We start from the raw sequence: 27,977 nt of genomic DNA, 5'->3' as shown, positions 1-27,977 counted from the left end.
CAGCACACTGAGATGGGGACCCTGTCTCTGGTAAGTGGAATATAGACATCTCTGGGCATAAGGTGGGTGGATGCTCTGTTATTAAAACTCTCTAGATTACTGAGTCATGAAGGTATGCTATTGGGGGTGGGGAGGGTACACACTACCTGGTGTGAAGTATGAGATCTTCAAGAAGCAACGGGGAAATAGTTACCAAAATGATAACAAGAACAGATGGCTATTGCTAAGCTCATTACAACCTAAGAAAAAAATAATGAAAAATGATGAGCAATTGAACAGCAAGCATGAAATCCAATGCACCTTTTTGATAGCTTACAAAAACCTCTTGTGCTGCAAGAAGGCAGAGAAGCTGAGGACCAGGAGTGAATGGTGTAGTAGAGCTCCAGATAAGGTTAAATGCCCCACTGAGGCAGGTCAGTTATGACAATATCAAGGCATGGCTGGGAAAAATGGGATCCTGACACTTGAGAAGAGAACATCTAGTTGTGAATGTCCCTAGAAATTTTGAACCCCAGAGTCTTCTGAACTTCAAAAATGCAGAAGTGGGCCATCCCTTCTTCATAAGGGCTGCTCACCCACCTTACTTGAAGGTAATGAAGAGCCCTCGCCCTCACAAAACAACAGGTGCCTCCTGTTATGGCCACTAGGCATTAACACTAGGGTTAACTCATAGCATAACCCAGCCAAAAAATGTGCTAGTTCTAATAGGGCTTAGTACCTTAAAGAAGCTGCAAGACCTAGCCATTGTGTATTGCCAGGTACTGGAGGAGAACCTGTGGGTTTGACTCCTGAGAGTACTTAATCAAGCAGAACCGAAAATAAAATTGGGCAGGGAAGAGTTTATTGATATGGGAGCATTCTTGTGAAGCAGGATTTAATGGTTTGGTAAGGACTTCAGGTGATGGTACATACAAGATGGCTTCTGGAAGCACGAAAAAAGCAACGACCAATGCTATGTGAAGTTCAAATATAGACAATATTTGCAGACAGTAGATAAAAGGATTAAAAAGCACATGGAAGTGGGCATGCCGGAGTAAACACACTTTATAAAGCCAGGAGCCCCACCTGATGGTAATGTTCTATGGGAAGGCCTATAAAAGACACCAATTACCAAGGTCATAAACAATGTGCTGGTATGGGGCTTTGACATCAGTAAAAGTTCGGCGGTGGCTCTCTCCTATAACCCAGGTTTGATGGTAGGAGAGGCTCTTACTACTAAGTCCACTGATAGCAGTGGGTTGAACACCTAATAAAGGCCAGGTGGTACCACTTAACTGCAAATCTAAGTGAATGCAAGTATTGTAATAAGTGGCAGGGTCAGAGTAGCAGCCAGGAGGCCTGACCCACAGAGATGGAAATAGTTTATTAAACAAATTGTCACTAGGGGCAAAACAGATGGGACTACAACAAAGGTACTCTAGCTTGTGCTGTCAGAAGAAATCAAGGATGAATGACCAGGAGACCAAAGGCAGCTGCACTGGTTAAGAGTCATAATCTAGTGCCAAGTTGTTGGACCTGAGGTAATTTTCAGACCCAGAACCCACTGGCTGAGGAGGCTAAGACTCCAGCAGGAAGGAAATTGAAATACTATAGCAATATACTTAAAAATGCATTTCCCACTTCTTCCACAAAAGTCATTTACTTGGATAATTTTTTGAATAATTGGCCATCCAGATTTGCCTAGAACTGAGGGGTATCTCGGAACGTGAGACTCTTGTTTTAAAATTAGAAATCTCCCAAGCAAACTGAGTTGAGTTAGTCACCCTACTGCCATGCATTAAAAGGGGGACAGCCAAACATTTAAGGTTTGTTGGACACAGTCAGAAATGACAGTCATACTCAAGACTTGAAGCATCATTATGCCCCCCCCATATAGAGACCAGATAGTAAATGGAATCCTGGGAAACATCTGGCTTTTTTGGGCCCACTGTTTCTTCAGATCTCTTAAGTGGTTATTTCCCTGGTGCCTGAAAGTATAATTGAGAATAACATACTAAATAATTGCTACAAGCCTCACATTGGGTTCTTGGCCTGCGGCATAAAGATAATCATAGAAGAGGGGGAAGTATAAGTCTTTAAAATTGTTACACAAATTCAGCAAATATAATAAATCAAAACCAATATCACATCCCTAAGTGGATGGTGAAAATTATGCCACTCTCTTAAGAATCTAGAAGATGCAGAGTTGTTGGTCCGTATTAAATCTCCATCAATTCACCCATATGGCCCTTGCAAAAACTGGAAGGATTCTGGAAAGTGAAAGCAGACTACTGCAAACTCAATGAAATTGTAATCCCAATTGCAGTAGCCATGCTGGATGTGGTATTTTGCTACAGGAGATCATTATGTTCTCAGGTACATGATGTAAATCCATTAATATGGTGAATGTATTCTATTCTGCTAAGGTCAGAAAGGGCTCCTGTTCACATAGAATAGGCAATATTACATATTTGCAGTTTTGACCTAGGACTATGTCAACTCTCCTGTCCTCCAAATTATTTGAACATCTTGCAGAAGAGTACATTGATTTACTGCATCAATGCTGTTATGTTAATTGGGCCAGATGGGCAAGAAGTTGTTATCATAATCTTCCTTAAGACACAAGTGCTCTACAGAATGGAAGATAAACCCTACAAAGATTCAGGGGCCTTCACATTATTAAAATTATAGGGTTCCTATGAACGGGGACATGCCAGGATATTCATTCTCAAATAAAAGACAACTGATCACATCTTTTAGTTCTCACCACAAAAAAAAAAAAAAAAAAAAAAAAAAAAAAAGTTCAACATCTCCGAGTTATATGGGTGGCATATTGCATTATTCTACACATGGGATTACTGCTGTGGCCCATATGCTGGATAATACCAATGGCTGTCAGATTTGGGGGGACCCAGAACAGGAAAACCTTGGCTGGGCTGCAAGTCTAGACAGTGGTATAAGCAGTTCTACTGTCTGGGCCATGCAACCTGGTAGACTCTATGGTATTAGAGGTATTGGTGGTAGGTAAAGATGACCTTTGGAGCTTCTGGAAAGCCCAATATGGGGAATCACATGTATGTACCTGAAGTTTTGGAACAAGGCCATGCAATATACCTTTGAAAAACAACTCATGGCATGCCCTGGTGGAGATGGGGCACCTGACCGTGGGATACCAATTGATTGATGTTCTACAAATGCCCGTCAGCAACTGGGGTCTGTCATAGATCCATTGCCTCACAGAGCTGGCAGCAATCCATCATAACACAGAATTGGTAAGTCCAGATGTGAGCATGAACAATATCAGAAGTTAAGATGCTTGAGCAGAGAGCCCAGACTCCCATGTAATCCACCAGTGTTGGACACTGCCCCTTCTTTGGCTCATATCTACAACAAGCTTACACAGAAGGAAAAGACTTGGGCTTGGTTCCTGGATGGGTCATCTGGGTATGTGGGTGCAATCTGAAAATGGATGGCAACTGCCATTGGTCAGATTTAGTCCCCAAATCTGCCTAACTCCAATGATGCTGGAAAGTGTAGTTTCTCAAATGCCTGGAAAGGAGCCAGACATTATTGGTGAGCACAAGTAACACCTAACACAAAAAGCATTTGTAGACTTGCTTTTCTTCTTTTCCTTACTGATCACCTTCTAAATGTTTCTTTAATTTGTCGAATATTCTCTATCTCTCCTTATGGTAGATGGGAGACGCATTGCCCAGACTGACCTTAAAAGACAGTGGCGAGAAAAAATTTTTCCAATGGACAGCTTTTGGCAGTGCCTTCTCGCATATGTTCATCCACATGGCTTTACCCTAGACTTACTTGCCTACAATATTTCAATTTCTCCTCTTCTAGGCTCTAAACCAGCCTGTCATATTATTCACAACTGCCCAGAAGTATGTTTTATGCTGATCTCAGTCCATTTCCTCTTCCTCACAAATAAGATAAATTTTATTCTTAGAAATCAGACAGATTTTGTGCAATTTATTTTGCCTAATTAAAAAACTGAAAAATTATTTAACTTCTCCTTGTTGAGTCACCTAATTTACAACCCCAACTCTGAGCAAAGCTTGCTTATGTGGTCAAGGAATCATTACTGTATTAGCTAATTTCTACTCTCCTTTTATAATCATGAATATTTGGTATATTGTATATTACTGCAACAATAAAATTAAAATTAAAATTGCTAAATATTCATTAACCAGTTTGACTAGTGCAAGAATAGTATCCATATTATATCTTTCTCATAACTAAAACATGAATTTTATGGCATTATCTCAACTAGCATTCCAACTTTTTTACTGTTGATAGTCCTATATCTATTTTTTCTCTAAAAGATTGTCTATCTTTTTTGAAGGGTTCTTTTAAAAAGAAGAGTGAAAAATAAGCAATGGGGAAAGGATTCCCTATCTAATAAGTGGGGCTGGGAGAACTAGAGAGCAATATGCAAAAATTGAAGGTGGACCCTTTCCTTACACCTTCTACAAAAGTTAACTCAAGATGGATTAAATACTTAAACATAAAACCTAAAACCATAAAAACCCTAGAAGAAACCCTAGGCAATACCATTCAGGACATAGGCATGGGCAGCGATTTAATAATGAAAACACTGAAAGCAACTGCAACAAAAGCAAAAATTGACAAATGGGATGTAATTAAACTAAAGAGCTTCTGCACAGCAAAAGCAACTATCATCAGAGTGAACAGACAACCTATAGAATGGGAGAAAATTTTTGCAATCTATCTATCTAATAAACGTCTAATATCTAGAGTCTACAAGGAACTTAAACAAATTTACAAGAAAAAAACAATCCCATTAAAAAGTCGGCAAAGGACACGAACAGACACTTCTCAAAAGAAGACATTCATGTGGCTGACGCATATGAAAGAAAGCTCAACATCACTGATCATTAGAGAAATGCAAATCATAACTACGATGAGACACCATCTCATGCCAGTCAGAATGATGATTATTAAAAGGTCAGGAAACAACAGATGCTGGCGAGGTTGTGGAGAAAAGGAAATGCTTTTACACTGTTGGTAAGAGTGTAAATTAGTTCAACCATTGTGGAAGATATTGTGGCGATTCCTCAAAGATCTAGAAGCAAAAATACCATTTGACTCAGCAATTCCATTACTGGGTATATACGCAAAGGAATATAAATAATTCTATTTTAAAGATACATGCACATGAATGTTCACTGCGCACTATTCACAACCGCAATTGGTTGATTTCAGAATCAACTCAAATGCCCATCAATGATAGACTGGATAAAGAAAATGTGGTACATATACATCATAGAATACTATGCAGCCATAAAAAGGAATGAGATCATGTCCTTTGCAGGGACACGAATGAAGCCAGAAGCCATTATCCTCAGGAAATTAACACAGGAACAGAAAACCAAACACTGCATGTCCTCATTCATAAGTGAGAGCTGAATGATGAGAACACATGGACACCTGGTGGGGAACAACACACAGTGGGGCCTGTCTTGGGGGCAGAGGGAAGAAGAGCATCAGAAAGAATAGCTAATGGATGCTGGGCTTAATACCTAGGTGATGGGTTGATCTGTGCAGCAAACCACCACAGCACGTATTTACCTATGTAACAAACCTGCACATCCTGCACATGTACCCTGGTACTTAAAATATAAGTTCATGAAAAAAAATTATAAAATAAATAAGAAAGGTGAAATATCTATGGGAACATAAATAATATTTTATTAACTGGAAAATTATTTTGCAGTTTCCTTAGCTCTCTCTTTCAAGACAAATAGGCTGATAAAATTCTGAATTGCTGACAAATATATTTGGCCATCCATTTTTATGTCAGAAGCAAGACAAACTTTCATTCAATTTTCAAATGCAGCTCATATTATAATTATCTCTCAGTTACTGTTTCTGAACTACATTTTATTAACTACTTTGTTTATGATTAACCTCAATTTAATCACTTCTTTAAATGCAAACACTCTTTTCAGAGAATTTTGCTTGATATCTTCAAGATTTGTTTCATAGACCTATGTATTCCATTATTACCATGATAAAAATTATCATGTGATATTTTTTCCTTGTGACAGATAATACAAATCAATATAGCATCAATAATTTAAAAAACATTTGAAGAGAAACTGAGCCATATAATTTAAAATAAAAATCTAAGGGTTATATTTTTTCAAATAAACATTTTGAAACAATGGTTACTTTGAAAATAGAGCAGATTTAAAATTACAGATCCTTCAATAATAGTGATTGTATTAAGAAATTTGGAAGTACTTATATAAGTTTCTTGAAAATAAAACAGTAAGACCATTATAAATGTGACATAGCTGATAGTATTTCATTTTATTTTCATTTCATGTATAAGAAAACTCCTTTATGGAGTTTTTTAAGTTTTTTTTTTTTTTTATCAGTTTGTGGTAATTACTAGTGCAAGAAAAATGCAAAAAATACAGAAGTACCAGGAAGTAATCCCTGCATGTTATGTGCTACCATAAAAATATTTGAAAACAGTGACTCAAAGTAGGAAAAATCTATTTCCTTAATTTAAGTAAAACATTTCTAACATTAGAATAAAATAAGATAAAGGCTCTAAAAATTATTCATTATTTATAACATTCTGAATATACTCATGAAGATACCTAATGCTATAAGTCGTATAAGTAATAGAATCATTTCCTTTAAGTGTAGTGAGCTGTTTATAGGTAAGTAGGCAAATTCCAAGAGATAATTTTATATACATTTGTCAAGACTATATGTGCTTTTTATGTTCTATATAAAACAGCTTTTATGCTCAACATTCAAATATTTTCTAATAGTAAATAAAAATACTTTTTCACAATTGAACTCCTTCTATTATTAAAGATAGCTCAGTACCTTTTGTATTTACAGAGTGAGACACAGGCTGTCTTGACAGATGACTACATTTTCGTGTAATTTCCCCCATACAGTTATTATACCTTTTAGACAAACTAAGTTTAGCTGTGCTCCAATTGACAATAAGATTGAAATCCTCTGAAAGTAAAGTTGATCTCTTATTGTCCTCTCTTATTTTAGTGCCAGGAGTCTTCTTTAGGTTGTGGTTATTACATGTACAGCCTTTGGTCATCTGGCTTTGACTAGTGTGGTATTTTCCACTGATGCATGGACTTTCCATTGCAGTGGGACATACGATATTCTTATGAACAATAGGGGGAAGAAATGTTTGAGATGGTATTTTCCCAAATGATAACATGGGTAAATCTTGAAGGTATCTGGGAAAATGTTGGCTAATTTTATATTCATAGGTTACTTTTCTTGAATTTGAATCATCTAATTGGATAGAGCATAGATTGTCTATTGGTATATTCTCACAGGCATCTTTTGGGCTTTGAGGTGTATTCAATTTATCAAAATTACACTGAGGTATGCTAGGTAAAATTCCAAGTCTATTTTGTTTTAAGACTAATCCAGTACCAGGAATAAAAAGATCTGGTTCTTTCTGCTTTGATAGATGAATGATGTCTCTGTTTGAAACAGATTGATGTGCTTGTCCATTCACTGCCGAATTTTTCCAAGTTAAAGGGTTATATATAACTTGTCCATCAATAGGGCACGAATTGCACTTGTGGAATAACCAATTGTCAATACATTTCCTGTGAAACTTTAAAAAAAGATAAGCTAATCAGAACTATACTAATCTTGTTTATAATATTATTCAAGTAAATTTCCCCCAGTTTCAGAATTGTATGATTAAAAATATTTAGCAAAATTGAAAAATAATTATTTATCAAGTTTCATGAAAATATTTTGAAGAAGTTCACTTCTATATATAACTGATGTAGGGACTGATTTCCATTTTCTATATTAAAATGCAAAGACTTTTATCAATAGCACTCATAATTTTGTTAAAAATTCTCTAAAGCTATTAATTTCACTGCTAATTATTTCTAATGAAAATTATTTTAAAAGTCATAACCAACTGGGGTTGAAAATGGATCTGATAACAGTAAAATATAAAATAAATTAAATTTTTGGAAAAAAACAATTAGCCATTTTAAGTGAGGATGACTCTAAAGCTTTATTACTGAAGCTTTGTTTATTTACTGAAGCAACTTTATTTCAGAAAAACAGTTGGTTATCAACCACTATATAGTTGCTTATCAATTATATAGTGATCAAGTAGTAGTATGCTGATTCCAGTGAGTTCATATGAAATAATAATTGTCAACTTAGGCATTTCTGTTTCATCTTAAGACTCATAAAAATACATAGCAAAATATTAGTATTCTATAACCTTTTTCTTTCTACAGATAACTAAAGTAGATAAAGGAATCTAACTTAAAGTACCGTTTTATCTTTCCTAGATAGTATATACAGAAATGAGTACTAATCAGTATAAACACATCCTCAGGGAGAAAGCTGCCTTCGCAACAGTCTCTGTGGCAGTTCTTTCTATATGTGCTGTGCGATGTGAACACCTCTGTACAGAGTACAACTCAAAAGTAAAAGGACAGACTTAAATTGTCACTTCACTTGTGAAAATTGACCCTACAGGGAAAGTAAAACTAAAATGATGTGACTTTTACCTTGTGAGTACATGGTAGCAATCTTGTATGTTGACCAAGATGAAATGCCTTCAAACAAAGTAGACACTGGTAGCCTGGAGCAAGAAGCTTACTATTCTTAGTAATCAGTTGGAGAGGCAGTGATCTTACAACGTGTTTTGGTGTGTAAACTTGGCTGCATGAGAAGAAGAAGAGACATGAGTGTTTACATGTTATGATAGGTCAGGAAGCGATCAATAGCACAGGTAAGTAGTCTCTATATAAATAATGCAATGAACCCTAGGTTTTCTTGAACTAAAGATAATCAATCTCATATATTATAAAGTTAAAAAATCTATTTTATTGATCCTGAACAATATGGATCCAACTTCATAAAGAACAAAGATTTTGGCCAGGCGCAGTGGCTCACACCTGTAATCCCAGCACTTTGGGAGACTGAGGTGGGTGCATTACCTGAGGTCAGGAGTTTGAGACCAGCCTGGCCAACATGGTGAAACCCCATCTCTAATAAAAATACAGAAAAATTAGCTAGGCATGGTGGTGGGTGCCTGTAATCCCAGCTACTCAAGAGGCTGTGGCAGGAGTATCCCTTAGACCCAGGAGGTGGAGGTTGCAGTGAGCCGAGATCACACCACTGTACTCCAGCCTGGATGACATAGTGAGACTTCACCTCAAAAAAAAAAAAAAAAAGTTTTAAGTAGTCATATCAAATAAAAATGCTAACCCAAAATTTTTGAGTTTGAGTTGCACTTTAAGGTCAATAAAATCAGACCATATACTCAAATTATAATATTTTAGTCTGAGTCAACACTTAGGCAACTGTTTAGAAAAATACAACCCAATTCACTCTGTCTTCTGGTAGGAAGTGAAGTGTATAGTAAGCCACATTAAATATTCCAGGCTACTATAATAAATTGGTAGATCATAAGAGATAAGGAAATTTGTTTTCGTTTGGGGTATATTCTTATCACTTCAATATTGTTAGACTATGTTAATTTAACTCTAAAAGTACCAACTCCATTTTTTGTACCAAAAATACTGACTGACATAACTAAGATGATATACTATGAATTAACTGCTATTTGATGCCATTGCAACTGGTAAAACAGATACAACAAATCTTTAAGAGAAAAAAAAGTTTGGTTAAAAGGTCAGATATGTTCCTATCATTCAAAAGTCGTTCAGAACAAAGTTCAAATATACTCTTCAGAAAAGTTTGTACTTCTCATTACTCTGCAGATATATCCCCATCATATTACAGAACTTGCTCTTACCAGGGTCATCTAATTTCAATGAAAATGTATATTTTTAGTACTCTTTTAAGCTTGTTACCTACTGTTTCTTATCCTGAAATTCTCTTTATTTATTCCATTTTCTCTGCCTAAAATGTCCTTCTTCCCCTAATGTTCTCCTTCTGAACTCCCTGTCCCCCAATATCTCCTAAGTCCAACCATTAGTTATACAACTTAGCATTCTAACAGGATGAGGCTGGTGGTGCTTGGGGGCTTGCTGTGGGGGGGCGTGTGGGCGGGGGTGGGGGTGTGGGGGGGGTGCGGCTGGGGGGTGGGAGTATGATACCTGTGCAGGGAAAATGGAGTTGCAAAGCCTTTGTATAGGCTCATTTGATGCCCCACAAGAGCTCTAGTCTCCAATGTGTGTGCAGTACCCATGGGCATGGGCTATATATCAATTGAAGTTTGGATAGAAACTTACATATACGTGTGTATGTGCACGTGTGTGGGGGTATGGGTGTATTATATGTATGTGTGTGTGTATATATATACATACATATATATATATATATATTTAGTGAGCACAAGCACATTTTTTGTTTAGTTGATTCACTGAAAGTATTTTTAGTTTCTATTTAATCCCATTCTTTAAAAGTTGTCTCTTTTCTATGTGTTTCATAATGTACACAATCTCTTAATATTATGACAGGCTACATTTTCTTTTTTTCTTTTTTTCTTTCTTTTTTTGAGATACAGTCTCACTCTGTTGCCTAGGTTGGAGTACAGTGTTGCCATTTCGTCTCACTGCAACCTCTGGCTCCCAGGTTCAAGCAATTCTCCTGCCTCAGCCTCCGGAGTAGCTGGGATTACAGGTATGTGCCACAACTCCCCACTAATTTTTTTTTTTTTTGTATTTTTTTAGTAGAGACATGGTTTCACCATGTTGTCCAGGGTGGTCTTGAACTCCTGACCTCAGGTGATCCATCTGCTTTGGTCTACCAAAGTGCTAGGATTACAGGCTTGAGCCACGGTGCCCAGCCTAAATTTTCTGTAATTGAACAGGACTACTGCAAAAGGTCTGGAGACCTCTCCACTAATAATGTTCTGAATCAATGTTCTGAAATAAAACCAATCTGCTCAGCACTCTTCTTCCAACAAGGTGAAGTAGAGGGTAGAAAGAGGGAGAATGAAGCAAAAAAATTGGCCTCTCCCCCAGAGGCCAATTATTTCAAAGGAAAATTTCAAATATATTTGAATCTGCTTTTATTTAAACATAACTGACATCAGTTTCAATTTTACATTTACATCGATCATTATTTGATTACTGAGGAAACCACTGTATCCCTAGTATCTAGTATAGTTTCTGGTCAAATTAAAAATAATAGATAACATTATTTGAATATTTATTGTGTGTATTAACTCATTTCATACTCACAAAATTCCTACAAGGTTGGTTTTAACAATTACTCCCATTTTAAAGATGAGGAAAATGTGGCAGATAGAAGTGAAGTAACTAGTCACATAGACAATGTGTGGTTGAACTATGATTGGATTCAGGCAGTCTGACTCTACAGCCTTGCTCTTCAACTGGATGGTACAATGCCACCTAGTATCTAAATGCTTAATAATAATTAAATAATAAATAAGAGAATAAATACAACTTATTCAAATTGAAAAGTTATTCAAAGATTCGGTCATACAAGAAATATAAATTTTACTGGGAACCTCACTCTTGCTTTTCTTGAAAATGTGACATCTTTTCTTCTATCTCATTTTTAGTATCTATGTATTTTACAGCTTCATCTGTTCTTTTTTCTAGTGATCTCCATTTTTGGTTTCTTTTCTGTAATAGGTGAAAAGTAGATGTTACTTTGCAAAGTCATGGATATTTTCATTTTGTGGATAAAAATTAGTAGGTTGCATATCAATAATGTGAATAATACACTATTTTTTTTGTTTGTTTTTGAGACGGAGTCTTACTCTGTCGCCCAGGCTGGAGTGCAGTGGCACATTCTCGGCTCACTGCAAGCTCTAACCCTGGGTTCATGCCATTGTCCTGCCTCAGCCTCCCGAGTAGCTGGGACTACAGGCGCCCACCACCACGCCTGGCTAATTTTTTGTATTTTTAGTAGAGAACGGGGTTTCACTGTGTTAGCCAGGATGGTCTCTATCTCCTGACCTCATGATCCGCCCACCTTGGCCTCCCAAAGTGCTGGGATTACAGGTGTGAGCCACCGCGCCCAGCCAATACACAATATTTTAAAGCATATATATTATTTTTCAACATGTTAAAGTATTTACAAATTGTTAGTGAGTCTCATATGCTATTGCACAGCTACTATAATGGCATTACTTTTTAAGGTAAAAAATAACAATAATTGTGCATGTTTTATTTTATCTTGTCTGGTAAGCAGAAAGTAGTAGTATTATTCAACATCAGGAGATACTTTTAAAGTGTATGATTTAAATTATCCTGGTAAAATTCCATGTTTCATTATTGTTTATGTAAGAAAATTTAAGAGAAAATCATAAATGTTTTGACTTTTCATTGTAAGACATTTGTAATGTTGACAGCTTTTTAAAAACTAATATTCAGGTTTGATGGCTATATTTTCTGTTCCGAAAATTTATTCATAATGTCATCAGATGTTTCTTATCATGTTAGATTTTATAAATTACCAGTGTAAGAACTGGTTGCTTTGTGTAGCCTTATGAAAAAGAGCTCTCCTAAAAATATAGCTTTAGGTTTGTATTAAAAACCAATCAGCTCTGTTCCACAGTGTTATGTTATTCTTCTTATTCTTAGACTGACTTAGCTCTACAACAGGACAAATAGAAACACCATATTAGATTCAAGATGGATACTGTACCTCACGAAATGTAAACGTGTGGGAAAGATGGCAGCAGCTATCAAAACATTCCTGGCATAAGTGATATTCTATGCACTCGGTACACCTAAAAATACAAAACATCAAAACACGCAAGAAAAAACATCCTATTATTGTGATGGTTTTGGGTGAAAAATTCAGACCAAAACTTCCTGGGAACAATTCAAACACGACAAGGATCATCTCAAGTCACAATGTGTATTAGTTTCCTGTTGCTGCTGTAAAAATTTGCTACAAACTTAGCTTAAACTGCACAAATGTATTATCTTATTCTTCCATAGGATAGAAGTCTGAGATGAGTTTCAGTGTGCTAAAACCAATGGGTTGGCAGGGCTGTGTTACTTTTAGGGGGCTCTAGGGGAGAATCTATTTCCTTGCTCTTTCCATCTTCTAGAGCAGGGGTCCCCAACCCCAGGCGCTGACGTGGTCTGTGGCCTGTTTGGAACCGGGACATACAGCAGGAGGTGAACTGTGGGAGAGCAAATCTCCACCTTCTGTCAGATCAGCGGTGGCATCAGATTCTCATAGGAGTGTGAAGCCTATTGTGAACTGCGCACATGAGAGATCTAGGTTGTGTGCTCCTTATGAAAATCTAGTACCTGATGGTCTGAGGTGGAACAGTCTCATCCTGAAACCAACCCCCAATAACCCCTGTGGAAAAATTGTCTTCCACAAAACTGGTCGCTGGTGCCAAAATGTTTGAGGACTGCTGTTCTAGAGGCTGCCTACATTTATTAGCTTGTGATCATTTCAAAACAAAGTAGCATCTCTCTGCCTTTCTTCCACAATCACATTTCCCTCTGACTTTCTTGCCTCCCTCTTCTACTTTTAAGAACCTATATGATTACACAAGGCTTATTCAAGCAATCCAGGATAACCTCTTTATTTCAAGGTCAGTGATTAGAAACCTTAATTTCCTCTGCAACCTTAATTCTTCTATGACATACAAGTTCTGGGCATAAGGATGTGGACGTTTTAGGAAGTCTATTATTTTGTCCACCACATGCCCCTTCCATGATGCCTTCTCAGACTACCTTAGCTTTCATTTACCTCTTTCTCTACATTCTTATAGGATCTACAGTCTATTAGATATTCTGTCATTTGATTATCCAGTGCTGCTTTCCAGTTGTTTTGTGAGTGCCAGAGTTAGAGTTGGCAGCATACTTCTTGAAAATAAAAATTATATTCTTTTTTTCCCACAAAATGGAAAAAGGTAAACATAAAAGATCTCAGTAAAAACTATTGACAAGTCAAATAAAACCACTTTCCATAAAAGCCCAATCTAAAAGTTATATTGTTTATAAAATTGTGTCACAAGCAGAGGATTTTAAATTACTTGCAACATAATTTATCAAACTGAAAATATTCTGAGCAGTAATCAAGTAAACTTATTATTCAAGTTATCAAATATTTAGAAGATTATTGCCATGAAAAATTTAAGAAAATATGTCCCTCAGACATCTTAAAAGAAGCAAATGCTAATTTATTCATTATTACTCTTTGTACATACAGGGAAGATTTTAATAATTAACAGCAATGGGTTGAAGAAATGGTGCCATTTATTCAATGCATCAAAGTATGCTGGGCTTAAAAAAAAGTTAAGCATCTCTGTATTTTAACATATATCTAGTAATTTTGGAATTAACCTCTTAAAAGATGAAGTAGTTAAATTCTGAAATTCTAATGAAGAAGGAATGAAGAAACTTTCTAGTTAATCTTGTCTCCTACTCAATGTGTTCCTAAAAGAAATGGAAATAGTTTTTCAGACTGATGACTGAAATGTCAGTACTTGAGGGAATGGAAGATGGATGGAGTCACAAACATTGAAAATGTATTCTTTAATTTGTAAAAGAGAATGGAGACAGAGATGAGTAATTGTTAGCAAGATCCCTAGAGGAGAAGCTATGAGACAAGAAAAGACTCTCAAAGGAGAGTGTAGGGTCACTAGTGGGCAGGCGGCAGGATAGTGGGTCATGTGTTTACTTAGTAGGAAGAATAATGCCCAAGGACAGAAAAAGCAGTCAGAAAGCTCTGAGTGACAGGAGTGTACTGTCATCAACAACATACCTAAAAGCAAGATTTATACTAAAGTTGTATGTAAACCATTTGGGGAACATTGTAAGCACTGAGAATTTTATACTGTGGCCCTCATATGTCCTTGTTCCCCCACATATCCCAGCCCCCTCTTTCACATGTGACCTTAGCCCCTCCCTCACTGGTGCTATCCACCCCTCTTGAGAAAATTTAAATTGCCCATATGACGGCTGCTAATACCAAAGATCAAGTCCTTCCTTTTCCTGGAATCCTCTTTAAACAACATTCCTGAACCTAGCTAAATACCTCTTGCTAAAAGTTTGTAAACATTCTGTACTTCCTCCCCAAGTCTCAGAAGTCCTCCCTAGGAGCCTTCTGAGGCCATCCATTTTCCAGCAAACACTTTTGTGAATAATTAACTTTCTTCTGTGTAACACATACAGAAAACAAAACTAAATTCAAAGCAAATAGGTATAATTTGCTGTTGGATGTGATAATGTTTTATGGCTTTATGAATTTTAATATATATATAATTTAAATTGGGCTCATAATGTAATTCAAGAAGGCTGAAAAATAAACTGATGCATTTCAAAAAAATGTAACAAAGATTGAAATAATGTTTTCTTATTAATGTATTGTTAACTTAAAATTTTAATTAAGAAAATACAATTTCCTAGGCATAGCAATTAATTTATGTTTTATCAGGAGAATTGTGGGAAAGTTTGGGGGTTACTCATAGTGAAAATTGTTTGCTCTAATAATTACTATGTTTTTGTAGTTGTTGTTGAAGTATAAGATATGAAAGAAAGCAAAATCTGTACTCATTGCAATTTGGAGTAGGGAGGACTGGATTAAATATTCAGTCAATCTAGTCAATGTCCCTCTGGCCCAATCTTTGGAATTTTTGGAACTGACCTCAAAGGTAGTTCAAATAAAGTTATAGAGGGTGAGAGATCCAGCAAGGCTCTGAGCTTGGAAACTCATCTAAGCTAAAGCCACCTATCCTGTGTCCAGAGCTTCTAGAATGGGGTGCTACTTCAGACCCAATCTAGACCAGAGCTCAAAACAATACCCTTGCACAGGAGAAGAAAATAAAATGATTGGAGTTCCTGAGATACTGGACCGAGACAGAGGTCAGTCTGTAAGTCCTAAATAAGCAGTTGTCACACAAGTCAAACAGTATATGCAGGAAGAGGGAGGCTATAGAATGGGTGCTCTAATGCTCAAAGTTTCCTGATGTAAAAAAATAAAAAGAACACATGCTTATAGTTTACAGAGAACACTTACTTATAACACTTCCCCTCAACTGGAAATTGTTTGCAGTTATTACAGGGAATTCCAAGGTGTTTGTCCAGTCTCTCTTTCTCTGCTGTAGTTACAAGTTTGCTAGAGTTTTTGAACTCCTCCAAAATAAGTTTTAATGGTGCAAACTCTTTCCTGCACAGAGGACATTTCAACATGGAAGTGTTTGATGTACTCTGATAATTAGCTAAGATTTTCATGCATTTTATATGAATACTATTGCCACAGCCAAACCTATGAGAGATAAAAATTCAAGTTTATCATTTGTATAGAGCAGTTTTACATATCCGTTGTATATATATATTACATATATATTTATATAAGTAAAATTTCCTGTGCTACCATCTTTATTCCACATAAAAATAGATTCTGAACTGATTTTCAGCTATAGCTTGATTACATACACACACACACTCACTCACTCTAGTAATCTATCATCTTTAATACATCAGAATTCCAAACTTAAATTTTCCTTCTTTGCAATGAAATGGTGAAAGATTTTGCAAGATTATAATATTTTCATTTGTAAAGTGAGAATGAATATAGGCTTAACACAAAGGAAAATAATAATAATTATTTTAATAAAATGCTTCACTGAGAGCAGGGGTGTCACCATACTTTTCCAGAAGTCACATAATACATGGTAGTACCAAAGAAATAGCTGCTGAGAGAAATACTATTTTGGAAAGTAGTTAATTTTACAATATGCAATAGAAGCAGACATATGAACAACTACAGTGTGTACAAAAGTTTTGTTAAATTATCAGAAGAAAAAAGAATGATCAGGAGAAAAAGATAGCAATGGCAAATGGCTGTCCAAAGTTTTCAAGTTCAACCTTATAGTGCTGTGAAGAAAAGTATGAACATTAGACTCTCAGTAAACATTTGTACATATGTGAAAATTGAATTATTTAGGTTTAAAGATAGAATTTTTTAAAAACTGAAAATAATTTTTGTAATTTCAAAGTAAAATAATCTTTACTTCCAGAGAAGTCTTTATAACTATAATAAGCCATAACATTTATTCATATGTATAAAATAAAAACACAAAAATTACTCTACTCCTGTTACTTAAGGTGGGAGGAGGAATAATTGTGGAATTATGCTTCAATTTTTACCCTTATAGTGTAGTTCAGAAAGATTTAGAGTAAGAGCGTATATTTAGCTCACAACATATATGCACACACATATATATGTTGTTTCCTAACATATATAATATATATTATATATAAATATACTATATATAAAAATATATAATATGTGTGTGTGTGTTAGGAAACAAAGGAATTTAATTAAGTATAAATTAGCGGTAGGTAAAGTTGTCTATTTTTTCCCTATCATGTCTCCTAAGGTAATAAATCACAAATATGTTTTAGAATTTTTAATTAGTTTTAAGAATCCAAAGAAAAAATACATCACCTGCAAAAGGTGACAGGAAGCTTTTTCTCTAAAAGTAGCTCTTGACAAATAGAGCAGATATCCTCGGAATCAATTTCCTTCTGTTTAATGTACCCATCTTCTTCAACATGTTCATTGTGGTCATTTGTTCCTGGTTGGGGAGTTTGAACTCGATGTATCCCCCGAAGCAAGTCACTTATCTCTCTTTCTCCAAGACCCAATTGTAAAGCAGCTAGTGAAAAATTCCAAAGTATTAAAATTCAGTCACAAAATTGGAGCTACAGAGAGGTAACAACTTATGCTGAAAGTTAGAATTTTCTTTCAAATATCAGAGTTTTGACTGAATTATCACACTGACATTGACCACTGCTTTACATTTTTTTCAGAGCCAAAATGTCAGAAGAGAGTCATATGAAAAAATATAAATTTTTTTTTCTTGTTACTCAAAAAGAGTCAATGCAAACAGTGCACTTGAATATGATAGTGTTCATCCTTGGATTGGTGTTACAATCATGTCTTATACTTTGAGCTGTTCACTTGTCCATAACAAATATTTTATGAACATATAAGAATATTAAAATAAATGGGACATGAATACATAAGGAGGAAACTGATATCTGAGTAGCTACTGTAATTATTTGTTAGATGAATAAATGAATTAAAAAATAATGGAAGAGCAAGACTTAACTAATTGTGCCTATTTTCTGTTTCTGTTTTGTGTACCTACAAAAGAGTGTCTCATTAGCCTCGTCCTCAACAGATTGATCAGCAGTTCTCAGGACAATCTATTAGTTCCTATATTGCCTGCACCATTAGCAGGTGCATTTTTTGAATTCTGAATTTTCTCCATTCTGTAATCCTTAAGGGAATGATGTTCTAAGTGCCTATAGTTTTGATCAGGGAATCCTAGATTCTTTATTCCTTGGCCCATCTCTTTGCTGCTTCCCCCTTCCCTCTCCTACTCCTGAACATGTCATAATTTAAATGCTAGTTGTTATCGGTCCCCTGCCTTCTATTCATTTTATATATCTTTTTACTATATATGAATTAAAAATTATTTCCAAGATAATAAAATGCTCTGCTTTTCTGGAAAGACCCCCCAACTAAACACTAAAAACACTGAAAACATCACAGTTACATTTCAATACAGAAATCGCGGCCCCCTGTCTGAGGTGGAATGGCAAGTGGAATGTGGGAGGGCATCATACATTAGTTAACCATTACTTTGGGGAAGAAGGACTATTTGTCACAGAGACACAGCAACATCTGCTCTCTAAAAAAGGAGAGAAAAATAAATAACAAAATATTGTGCTTTGGGGAATAAAGATGCATTGGGTCAGCAGAAATACTGAAGAATAAAATTTCATAAAAGAAGCTGGCAACAAATTGTTCTGTGTGGTAAAATGTGAACTGGAAAATAAACGGAAGAAACAAACTCTTTAAAGTGAATTTGGAAAAATTAATGCATAAGATTATACATGAATATTTTGAAAGAGAAGAGCAAGGCAGCCAATCTGAACTGACATCACAATGTGTTGTATAAGTAATAAATGTAATAATATATGAGATGCTCTAAATAATAGACATTGTTAAACAAAGAGCAAAAGAAGTATTATCTAATAACTGTTACTGAGATAACTGGGTGGCAATATGAAGAAAATTAACTCAAACCAAATACCAACCTCCAACTTATACCAAAACAACTACACACTGATGCTATTATATAATGAAGAACAAAAATAATAAAAAGAGCAGAAAAAAAACCCCAAAGAACTATTGATACTATGGAAGAAAGACAATTTTTAAAGGGTCGAAACAATAAACATGAAAAGAACAGATGATCCGATTTAATAACACAAAAATTCATATGTATAACAAAATTGAATAAAGTCATAGAGAAAAATTTATAGATTAGAAAAGCATTTGAAAAAAGTAATGCTTATAATAATTATGTTTGCAGTTTTATCCTAATAAATAGCCAAAATACAATTCACATAAAACACAAATAGTAAACAAGGCAGTGGAAGATGTTCAATTTTATTTGCATCAAAGGCAAATGAGTTGAAATAAGAATAAAGCACAGACACTAAATAAAACTGACTGAATAAACACTATAATAAATGTTATGATTTGTTTGCTTTATGTTATTTCTTACCCTAGAACTTAAAGTATAATAAAAAAGGTATTTGAAGACATTTTAGATCTTCCATAAAGGAATGTTAAATAAATATACCAGAGAATAGAAACTCTTTTCTTATTTAATTTATCAGACATGGATAGATTACTATGAACCTTGTATCTGGTATTTTTCCTCCTTTGTGTGGCTGTCTTTCTTTCCAAAATTTTAGAAATATTACTAACATGGAAAAATATTTCTATGTGTCTTTATTTTCATATTTCTTAAATATGCTGTTAATATCTTTCTTTGTATGCTTAAGTACTACAGTTAAAATGTGCCAATACAGGAATCCAAAAAACAAAACTTAAAGAAATTGACATATTGCTGAAATCATGTAAATCAGCAAAAGTATTCTGACAACATATTTGGCAGTACATATGAGGGGAAGACATAAAAATAGTAACACTTCTACTCCAAAACACAATAAGACTTTAGGCTAAGGAAATAGTTGAAAAGAACAAAAAGCTTCATATACAAAGAATATAACAAGTAGTTAGAAATAAATGCCTAATAGTGGAAGAATGTTAAATTGATTATAATATACCATATTTAGTGAAATATTAGCTAGCCTTTGATGACTTTTAATGAAAGTCATTATATAGCAGAGATTATATAGCATTGAAAATATAAAGTAGCCGGCCGCAGTGGCTCACGCCTGTAACCCTAGCACTTTGGGAGGCCGAGCAGGGCGGATCACGAGGTCAGGAGATCGAGACCATCCTGGCTAACACGGTGAAACCCCGTTTCTACTAAGAAAAAAAAATACAAAAAAATTAGCCAGGTGTGGTGGCGGGCACCTGTAGTACCAGCTACTCAGAAGGCTGAGGCAGGAGAATGGCATGAACCCGGGAGGTGGAGCTTGAAGTGAGCCGAGATCTTGCCACTGCACTCCAGCCTGGGCGACAGAGCGAGACTCCATCTCAAAAAAAAAAAAAGAAAATATAAAGTAACAATGTCTGATAAAAGCAGAACACATAATTCTGACAGAATATTAGGCTGTTTTATGATATATATAAAATCATAAACGGAAAATAGAAAATAAAAAGTTTACATCTTTCTGGTGAGAATTTAGAAAAATTTCCTTTAATGAGGTTTTAATTTTATTCATAAATATTTAATTCCAAAAAGAACAGATAGTATTCACTAGTTATTGTATTTAAAAGGAACTATCAGGTGGTAAATCTAGCTTTTGTTGGGAAAATGTTTGTGAAAAAAAGTTCAGTGTTCAAAAATTAACATTTTTCATAATAAAATTCCCATATAATCATTTTTTGTCGGTCTTTGAAAAGAAAAGAGAGTCTCAGGTTTCTTATATGCAACACTGGAATGTAGATAATTGCTTCCAGATTCCTTTTGGAAAAGAATCTCTGAATGATGTTCAAAACATTCCTCTTCCATTACAAGTAATATTCCCTCTACACTTACTTAAATACTACACATAATCCTAAGGAGTAGTTATTTATAGTTTTGTTTATTTTTCATATATGTTTATTCTAGCTTTAATTTAAATGATAAATTCTAAGATCACTAAGACTTACTTTGAATATTATTACACTCTCTAGTATTATTTTGTACACATGGGATTTTCTCAATGTTTACTAATTAAAATGTCTTTTAAATATAAAAGATATAAAAATATTTATTTCAGAAGGAAATATAAATTCTCAAATTATATAGGATTAATTTTAAACATTAAAAAATTCCCTACTGTAGACTGAATGGTTGCTGTCTTCAATAAGTGCAAAGAATAATAATACAATGTAAAATATTAAATTGATCAATACAAAATTGCTGTGTTTGCAGATGAAAGACATTCATATACTAGCAATACATATTTTTCAATTTAGAAAAAGCACCCAGCAGAGCTCCTGGCTAATATGTGGTACAATAAATATTTGTTGAATTTAATTGGGTAGAACTACACTGTTGAATATTGTAGCCATTAGCCATAGGTAGCTCTTGTGTACTTGAAATTTGACGAGTGTGACTGACAAAACAAATTTTACATTTTGTTAAATTAAAAATTTAGTTTTTAACTTAAAGCTGATAATCTATAGTTACAGAAAAATGTATAAGTATGTAACAATTTGGATATGTGAATCTATTTTTCAACTGAAAAGTTTGACGAAGTCTATATACAGATCAAATATTTCCATTGAAAATATAGTGTCAGCATTGAGATTTACTGTAAGTATAACAAATACGCTAGATTTTGAAGACTTAGTATAAAAAAAGTAAAATAGCTGATAACTTTTATATTGATTACATGTTGACACAATAGTATTTTGATGTACTGGGTTAAGTTAAAATACATATTAAAATTACTTCCCTGTTTCTTTTTACTTCTTATAATATGGCTACTAGAAAATTACATATGTATGTTATATCTCTATTGGACAGCCTCAGTATCGAAGCTTGTGAAAATGATATGGAAGAATAGTGTAGAGAATAAGACTTTGGAGAAAGAGTCAACATTTAACTTCAGTGAATACAATGGAGAAGTCAAAAAGAAAACAATATATATAAAATCATACAACCTAGTCATCATGCATGAAGGGACTGTGAGAGAGGATTAAGAAGAGGCTGACATTTTAGAAAGAATCTGTCTATCTGGCGGGTGAAAGACAAAGTGCAAAGTGCAGGCACTGGAAACAAGGAGGCTACTTAGAACGGTACTAAGGGCTGAGGAAAGTGGAACAAATGTAAGAATGAGTATGGAGAAATAGAAACACTTGAGAAATATGTAGGATGTAAAACAAGCAGGATTTGTGGTATGGGTAGATATATGGCAGAAGAGAATGAGAGAGAAAATATCAGAGAGAATATCAAGGTTTATAGCTTTGAAGAGAAAATAAAAAGGAAAGCCACTATGTGAGGTAGGGAATCTAAGAGCGGAGTACAGATGGAGAAGTCAGTATTTAAGATGCCCATGGGACCTCCAAATTGAGCTGCCCCAGAAGGCAACTGGAAATATTGGTCTGCTGGTAAGATTGGGAATCACCGTACAGAGTTAACAGTTGGAGGCATGGAAAATGGGGGACATTTCTAAAAAAATATGTAGAGTGAAAAAAGAGAAAAATCCCTGTAAAACACTAATGGTAATTTATTATCTGGGATAATTTTAAAAATATGTCTACTGTGATTGTAATTCTATAATAGCTAGGGGGAAATAAACTTGCCTAAATAAAACAAATTCTTTTTGAATAGAAAAAAAAATAAAAAACTAATTATCACTTTATGCATTAATATCAGAAACATTTATTAATACTTTTAAAAATGCAGTTCTTAGATGGGTCTAGTATAGATCAAACAATTCCTTAACTGCAATTAACCCTTTCACAATGACAGTATCTTTATTATAAAATGTACAAATTTAGGTGACCTGTATTGCAATTATTTTTCTTTCTCTCTTATTTTTGAGAACTCTGGAATTTAAACTTATATAAATATATAACTGACTCTAAACTCAATTTAAGAACTCACTTAAAAACTACATTTTACTCTGCTTTTGTTTTGCAAAAAAATTTCATTCAGCAAACATTTTTGAGTAAAACAATGTGCCATACCAACAGTCTATTTCTGGGATCTAAAAAAATCACATTTGCTGTTTTTCTCACAATTTAAAAATTTTAGACACAGAAACCACTGTAACCTTTTCTTAGAATACATAAATGTTTTTCTACTTAATAACTGGCCATTGTTTCATACCTGTTTTTATTAAGTGCCTACGAGTTTGAAAATGACATATAAAGTTACATTTTTTTAAGATGAAAAATGTTCCAAGTGTCTTAAGTTTAAGAAGCTGAGCTACTGATAGTTACCAGATTCCCTAGAAAAATAACCATCTAAATTTAGAAAATGTTAAATAAAAAAATTCTTATATTTTTTAACTTTAAATTAGTAAAATAAAAACAAAAAACCCAAACCCCAAAACTTACATTCATGGTTCCTTGGAAGCTTGAATTTTTTCAACAAGACCCTAACATTCACAAGTAGAAAAAAAATCGAGACATTTATTTTTGACATAAACTCAAAAGACATTTAAAAATATTTAGAATAGAAATTAAATTATGAGATTTATATTATGGGAAGTGTTATGAATAAACTTAAAACTCATCAATTTTCTCTTATAATAGTTGCTAAGCTTATGTTTTAAAATAAGCATATGTGAAAAAAGTATGATTAATGAAAACAAATGACAGCTGGTGTCAAGAGATTTGTCAGACAGACTCCACGTATTTCTTATGACATACAATTATTCACAGGGAGAGGATAAAGAGGGGATTTAGGTATTTATGGTACTGCCTTTAAATTTCTCTGGAAATGGAATAATTTTCTGGATAGTGTACCAAATGGCTGTTTTCCTACATACACCTCTTTAACACATGATAGAAAAAAATACTTAAAAATTTTACCAATTAAAATGGAATGCAACTTTTTTTAAAAAGTGGGAAATACCTATTAAATTATTATTCAATGATACTAAATATACTTTAGTATATGAAACACTGATCATATTTCCATTTACTTAATGGTTACAATATTGTACAACATGAATTATATAATAAAAGAGAATACCCTTCCCCTGACATAAAATGAAAATAGAAAAAAACCCTATTTTAAATATAATCATAATACCAAATTGTAAGTTGTGAAAGGACCATATTTTATCTTTATGTCAACTAGAGTAAATAACTTGTGTTACTAGATGCTTAATAAAAACTGATCAAAATAAAAGAGCAAAAAAATAAGTAAAAACATTAGAAATAATTATATAATGGTTTTTACTTGTAAAGAAAAGCACTAGAAATGTGAAAGTCATAATCTTTTCTTAATTTTTTATTTTTTCATGTTAACTATCAAATAAATTAAAATAATATTAATAATTTATTAGTATGAGTATAGGTAAGCAAAACAAAAGGAGTTGATTTGTATTTAAATTAAAGGATTTTGTTTTTCATTTCTAGAGGTTAATTACCCTACAAATAGATTCTGACACTAGAGGAAAAATTTCAGATTTAATAGACATAATCTTCAATGGAGTTCTACTTCTATCTTCAAAGATTTATAGTTAAAGTCAACGAAATTAGACACTAGGGAAATGACATCCTATTCAATAAATGGTGCTGGAAAAATTGGCTAGCCATATGCAGAAGAAGGAAAGTGGACTCATAGCTTTCACCATATACAAAAATTAACTCAAGATGGATTAAAGACCTAAATGTGAGACTGTAAACTACAAAAAACTTGGAAAATTGAAGAAAAACTAGGAAACTCTTCCAGACATTGGCCTGGGCAAAGAATTTATGATCAATTCTTCATAAGCAAACACAACAAAAAGAAAAATAGTTTGATGGACTTAAACTATAAAGCCTCTGCACAGCAAATGAAACAATCAACAGAGTAAACAGACAACCTAAAGAATGGTAAGAAACATTTACAAACTATGTATTTGACAAAGGGCTAACATCCTGAATTTATAAGAACTGAAATAACTCAACAAGATAAAACCTAATAACCTCATTAAAAAGTGGGCAAAGGACATGAATAGACATTTTTCAAAAGAAGATATACAAGTGGCCAACAAACATATAATAAAATGCTCAACATCACTAATCATCAGAGAAATGGAAATTATAACCACAATGAGATAGCATCTTATACATATCATAATGACTATTATTAAAAAGTCCAAAACCAACAAATGTCGATAAGGACCTGGAGAAAGGGGAATGCTTATATACTGTTGCTAGGAATGTAAATTAGTTCAACCTTTATGAAAAATAGTATGGAGATTCCTCAAAAAGCTAAAAATAGAACTACCATGACTCAGCAATCCTATTCCTGAGTATATGTCTACAGGGCAAGAAATAATTATATCAAAAAGATGCCTGAACTCATATGTTTATCACAGCACTATTCACAACAGCAAAGATGTGGAATCAACCTAAGTATCCATAATGGTGGGCTGGATACATAAAAAGTGATATATAAATATACCACATTAATAAAATGTGTGTGTGTGTGTATATATATATGTAGTGTGTGTGTGTATCTATATATATAATATAATACAACTCAGCCATAAAAATTAATGAAATCATGTCTTTTGTAGCCACATGGATGGGACTGGAGGCCATTATCCTAAGTTAAATAATTCAGAAATAGAAAGTCAAATACTGTATGTTCTCAGTTGTAAGTGAAAGATAAACAATGGGTCACATGGACATATACAGTGAAATAAGACATCAGAGACTATAAAAACTGGGAGGGTGGGAAGGGAGTAGAGGCTGAAAAATCACTTATTAGGTACAATGTTCAGTATTGGGGTGATTAGTACACTAAAAGTCCAGACTTCACCACTATGCAATATATGCATGTAAGAAACCTGAACTTGTACCCCCTAAATATATAAAAATAAATGAAAAATTTAAAAGTGATTCATAGTCAAATGTTAATTGAAAAGGAAAATATTTTGAAACTTGACTGCCATAGGCCAATATGGAAAAGGTGAATACTTTCAACCTATGTATACATGTAGAAAATGGAACATTTGATATTCAAGAAAATGTGATTTTGGAAACACAATTTGTTGAAGCACAGCAATATCTCAAATGAACCACATAATTATCATCAGTGATAAGATCAGGATATCCCCCCCTGTTTTATAGTTAGATTTCACATTTGTACATGAGAATCTAAAATTGATTTTTTTCTATTTAAAAGCATTAACATTATAAATTGTTTCCCAATTTAAACGTTATTCAGTTTTCAGAATAAAATGAAATACTGAAAATTTTATTGGTAAGCTATGACCATTTTAACTTTATATTCCCCAAGCACCAAATTTATTTAATTTTGTTGTTATTCAAAGCATAAAAAAGGCAAAATATGTAACACACCAATATGCTCCTTTGTGGAAGATCTTCATGAAAAATCACTTACCAGCAGATATGCTTACAAAGTTCCTCTCCTTTCAGAAATGTGGAACAGTTACAAACATGAGGATTTCCTAGAAAAACCTTTAAAAGAAAAATGCGTACTTAAAAAGATCAGTAAAATTTGAGAGAGCAAAACTGAGTTAATAAAAGAGATTTGAAGAGGTAATTTAGTTTAGGTGATTCAAAAAGGTTGAATAGATTCTATCGGAGAATCTTAACTCTTGATACCAGTCTCTAGGCTGATTTTTCATTTCATTATTTGTCTTTGTTAGCAAATTAACAAATTAAGATAGTTTTAAAGTGACCTGCCGTTAAGCAGGTGAAAATAAATCTAATTTCCAAAGTCAAAAGAGAAAAAAAGCAAAAATCAACCCATAAATTCCTTACTGTAAGAAAATTCTCCTTTGGGGTGGAGCTAAGCACTTTTGTAAGGCAGCTCATTTTGGATTTTTGTTTGGTGCATTTGAGTCGGTGAATTTATTTATTCAAGAGGACAAAATTTATTCACCAAGCCTAGTTTGGCTAAAACAATCAAATACAGTTAAGTATTGAAGCAACAAAGTAACAAATATGCTTTAAATAAGCACAGACTAGTAAATTGCATTCAACTCTCAAACTGCATGGCATTAACGTAAAATTTTATAAGTCAACTCCTAGGAGGTAGTGCAGTGGCTGACTTTTGAGTGGTTAAGGGTGGAATATGCAAATATGAAACATCTGTGGTCTTTCAGCAAACTTGAATTTTTATTCATTAATACCTTTCCAAGGTATTGCCATTTAAACCATCCTTTAATAGAGCCTTCATATGATTTCAGAGTGAGCAAAGAGTAAAGGGAAACCTATTTATTTATTTAGAAAATATTTACAGTATGCTAGCAGATTGTAGAATTTTCATTTCGTTTGATTTACATGACTAAAGACCACTAACAACGGATCCAAGAACACATGTCATGCAAACCAGATATTCATATAAAGCCTCTGACATTTTCAAGCCTAAAGATCAAGAGCCATTATCTTTTACAAGAGTTGCAGTTTGAAGTCTTAACCTCCAAAAAAGAAACTTCCAATAAATACTATTTCCTTCTGTAATTTGCACGTCTTTTAGGGTCTGGAACACTCGCGGGGAGACGCTTTCGGGGGTGAGGCAGCAAGTATCCTCAGGGATTGTGATGGTGGCTATGCACATTGGGTAGGCCAGGAGGGGAACACGGTGGGCGGGGATGGTGGCGAAGTAGGGGCGGTAGAGGCGGTAGTTACTCGGCAATCCATGTATTCCGGCTCCTCCTCCCTCAGCAGGAAGCCAGTGGGGCCCATCTCTCGTAGGAGGTATATGCTGCTACTCAGTGCCTGGTCTTGGTGCCAGCTGAGCCTCTCGCTCAAGTGTCTTCGCCTTTCAGAGGCCTTATAGCCTCGACGAAGCATCCTGGCTAGGTGCGGGCGGAGGCGGCCCCTCTGCTGAGCTCCCTAAGGTGCCAGCC

At 34.2% G+C, this 27,977-nt stretch overlaps 1 protein-coding gene across 2 annotated transcripts; it reads right to left on the bottom strand.

The window, feature by feature from the left end:
* Nucleotides 1-30: 30 nt before the first annotated feature.
* On the bottom strand, nt 31-27,977 carry ZSWIM2 (zinc finger SWIM-type containing 2). Of its 2 annotated transcripts, XM_050750500.1 has the most exons (10): nt 27,757-27,961; nt 26,504-26,580; nt 23,497-23,537; nt 17,401-17,611; nt 15,967-16,215; nt 12,628-12,712; nt 11,488-11,600; nt 8,547-8,700; nt 7,435-7,621; nt 31-239 (listed from the first exon to the last, which is right to left on the bottom strand). In XM_050750500.1, exons 1-10 carry the CDS (start codon nt 27,919-27,921, stop codon nt 190-192), a joined length of 1,332 nt encoding a protein of 443 aa, XP_050606457.1. In that variant the 5' UTR covers nt 27,922-27,961; the 3' UTR covers nt 31-189. The 2 variants fall into 2 exon arrangements, with proteins under 2 accessions (XP_050606457.1, XP_050606456.1); XM_050750499.1 differs by lacking the exon at nt 31-239 and having other exon boundaries at nt 6,659-7,621; nt 27,757-27,977.

Source organism: Macaca thibetana, chromosome 12 (assembly GCF_024542745.1).
Source record: "Macaca thibetana thibetana isolate TM-01 chromosome 12, ASM2454274v1, whole genome shotgun sequence".
NCBI lineage: Eukaryota > Metazoa > Chordata > Mammalia > Primates > Cercopithecidae > Macaca > Macaca thibetana.
Note: the sequence above shows the minus strand (reverse complement) of the source record. Positions and strands in the feature narration are given on the sequence as shown.

Bases quoted from the DNA above. Each gene is read 5' to 3' on its own strand.
- ZSWIM2 (XM_050750499.1), bottom strand. From the start codon at position 27,921: ATGCTTCGTCGAGGCTATAAGGCCTCTGAAAGGCGAAGACACTTGAGC. The intron at 26,581-27,756 runs GTAACTACCGCC...TTTCTTTTAAAG, and splicing joins CGGAATACATGGATTGCCGA to GTTTTTCTAGGAAATCCTCA. The intron at 16,216-17,400 runs GTGATGTATTTT...TATCTCTCATAG, and splicing joins CTTCCTGTCACCTTTTGCAG to GTTTGGCTGTGGCAATAGTA.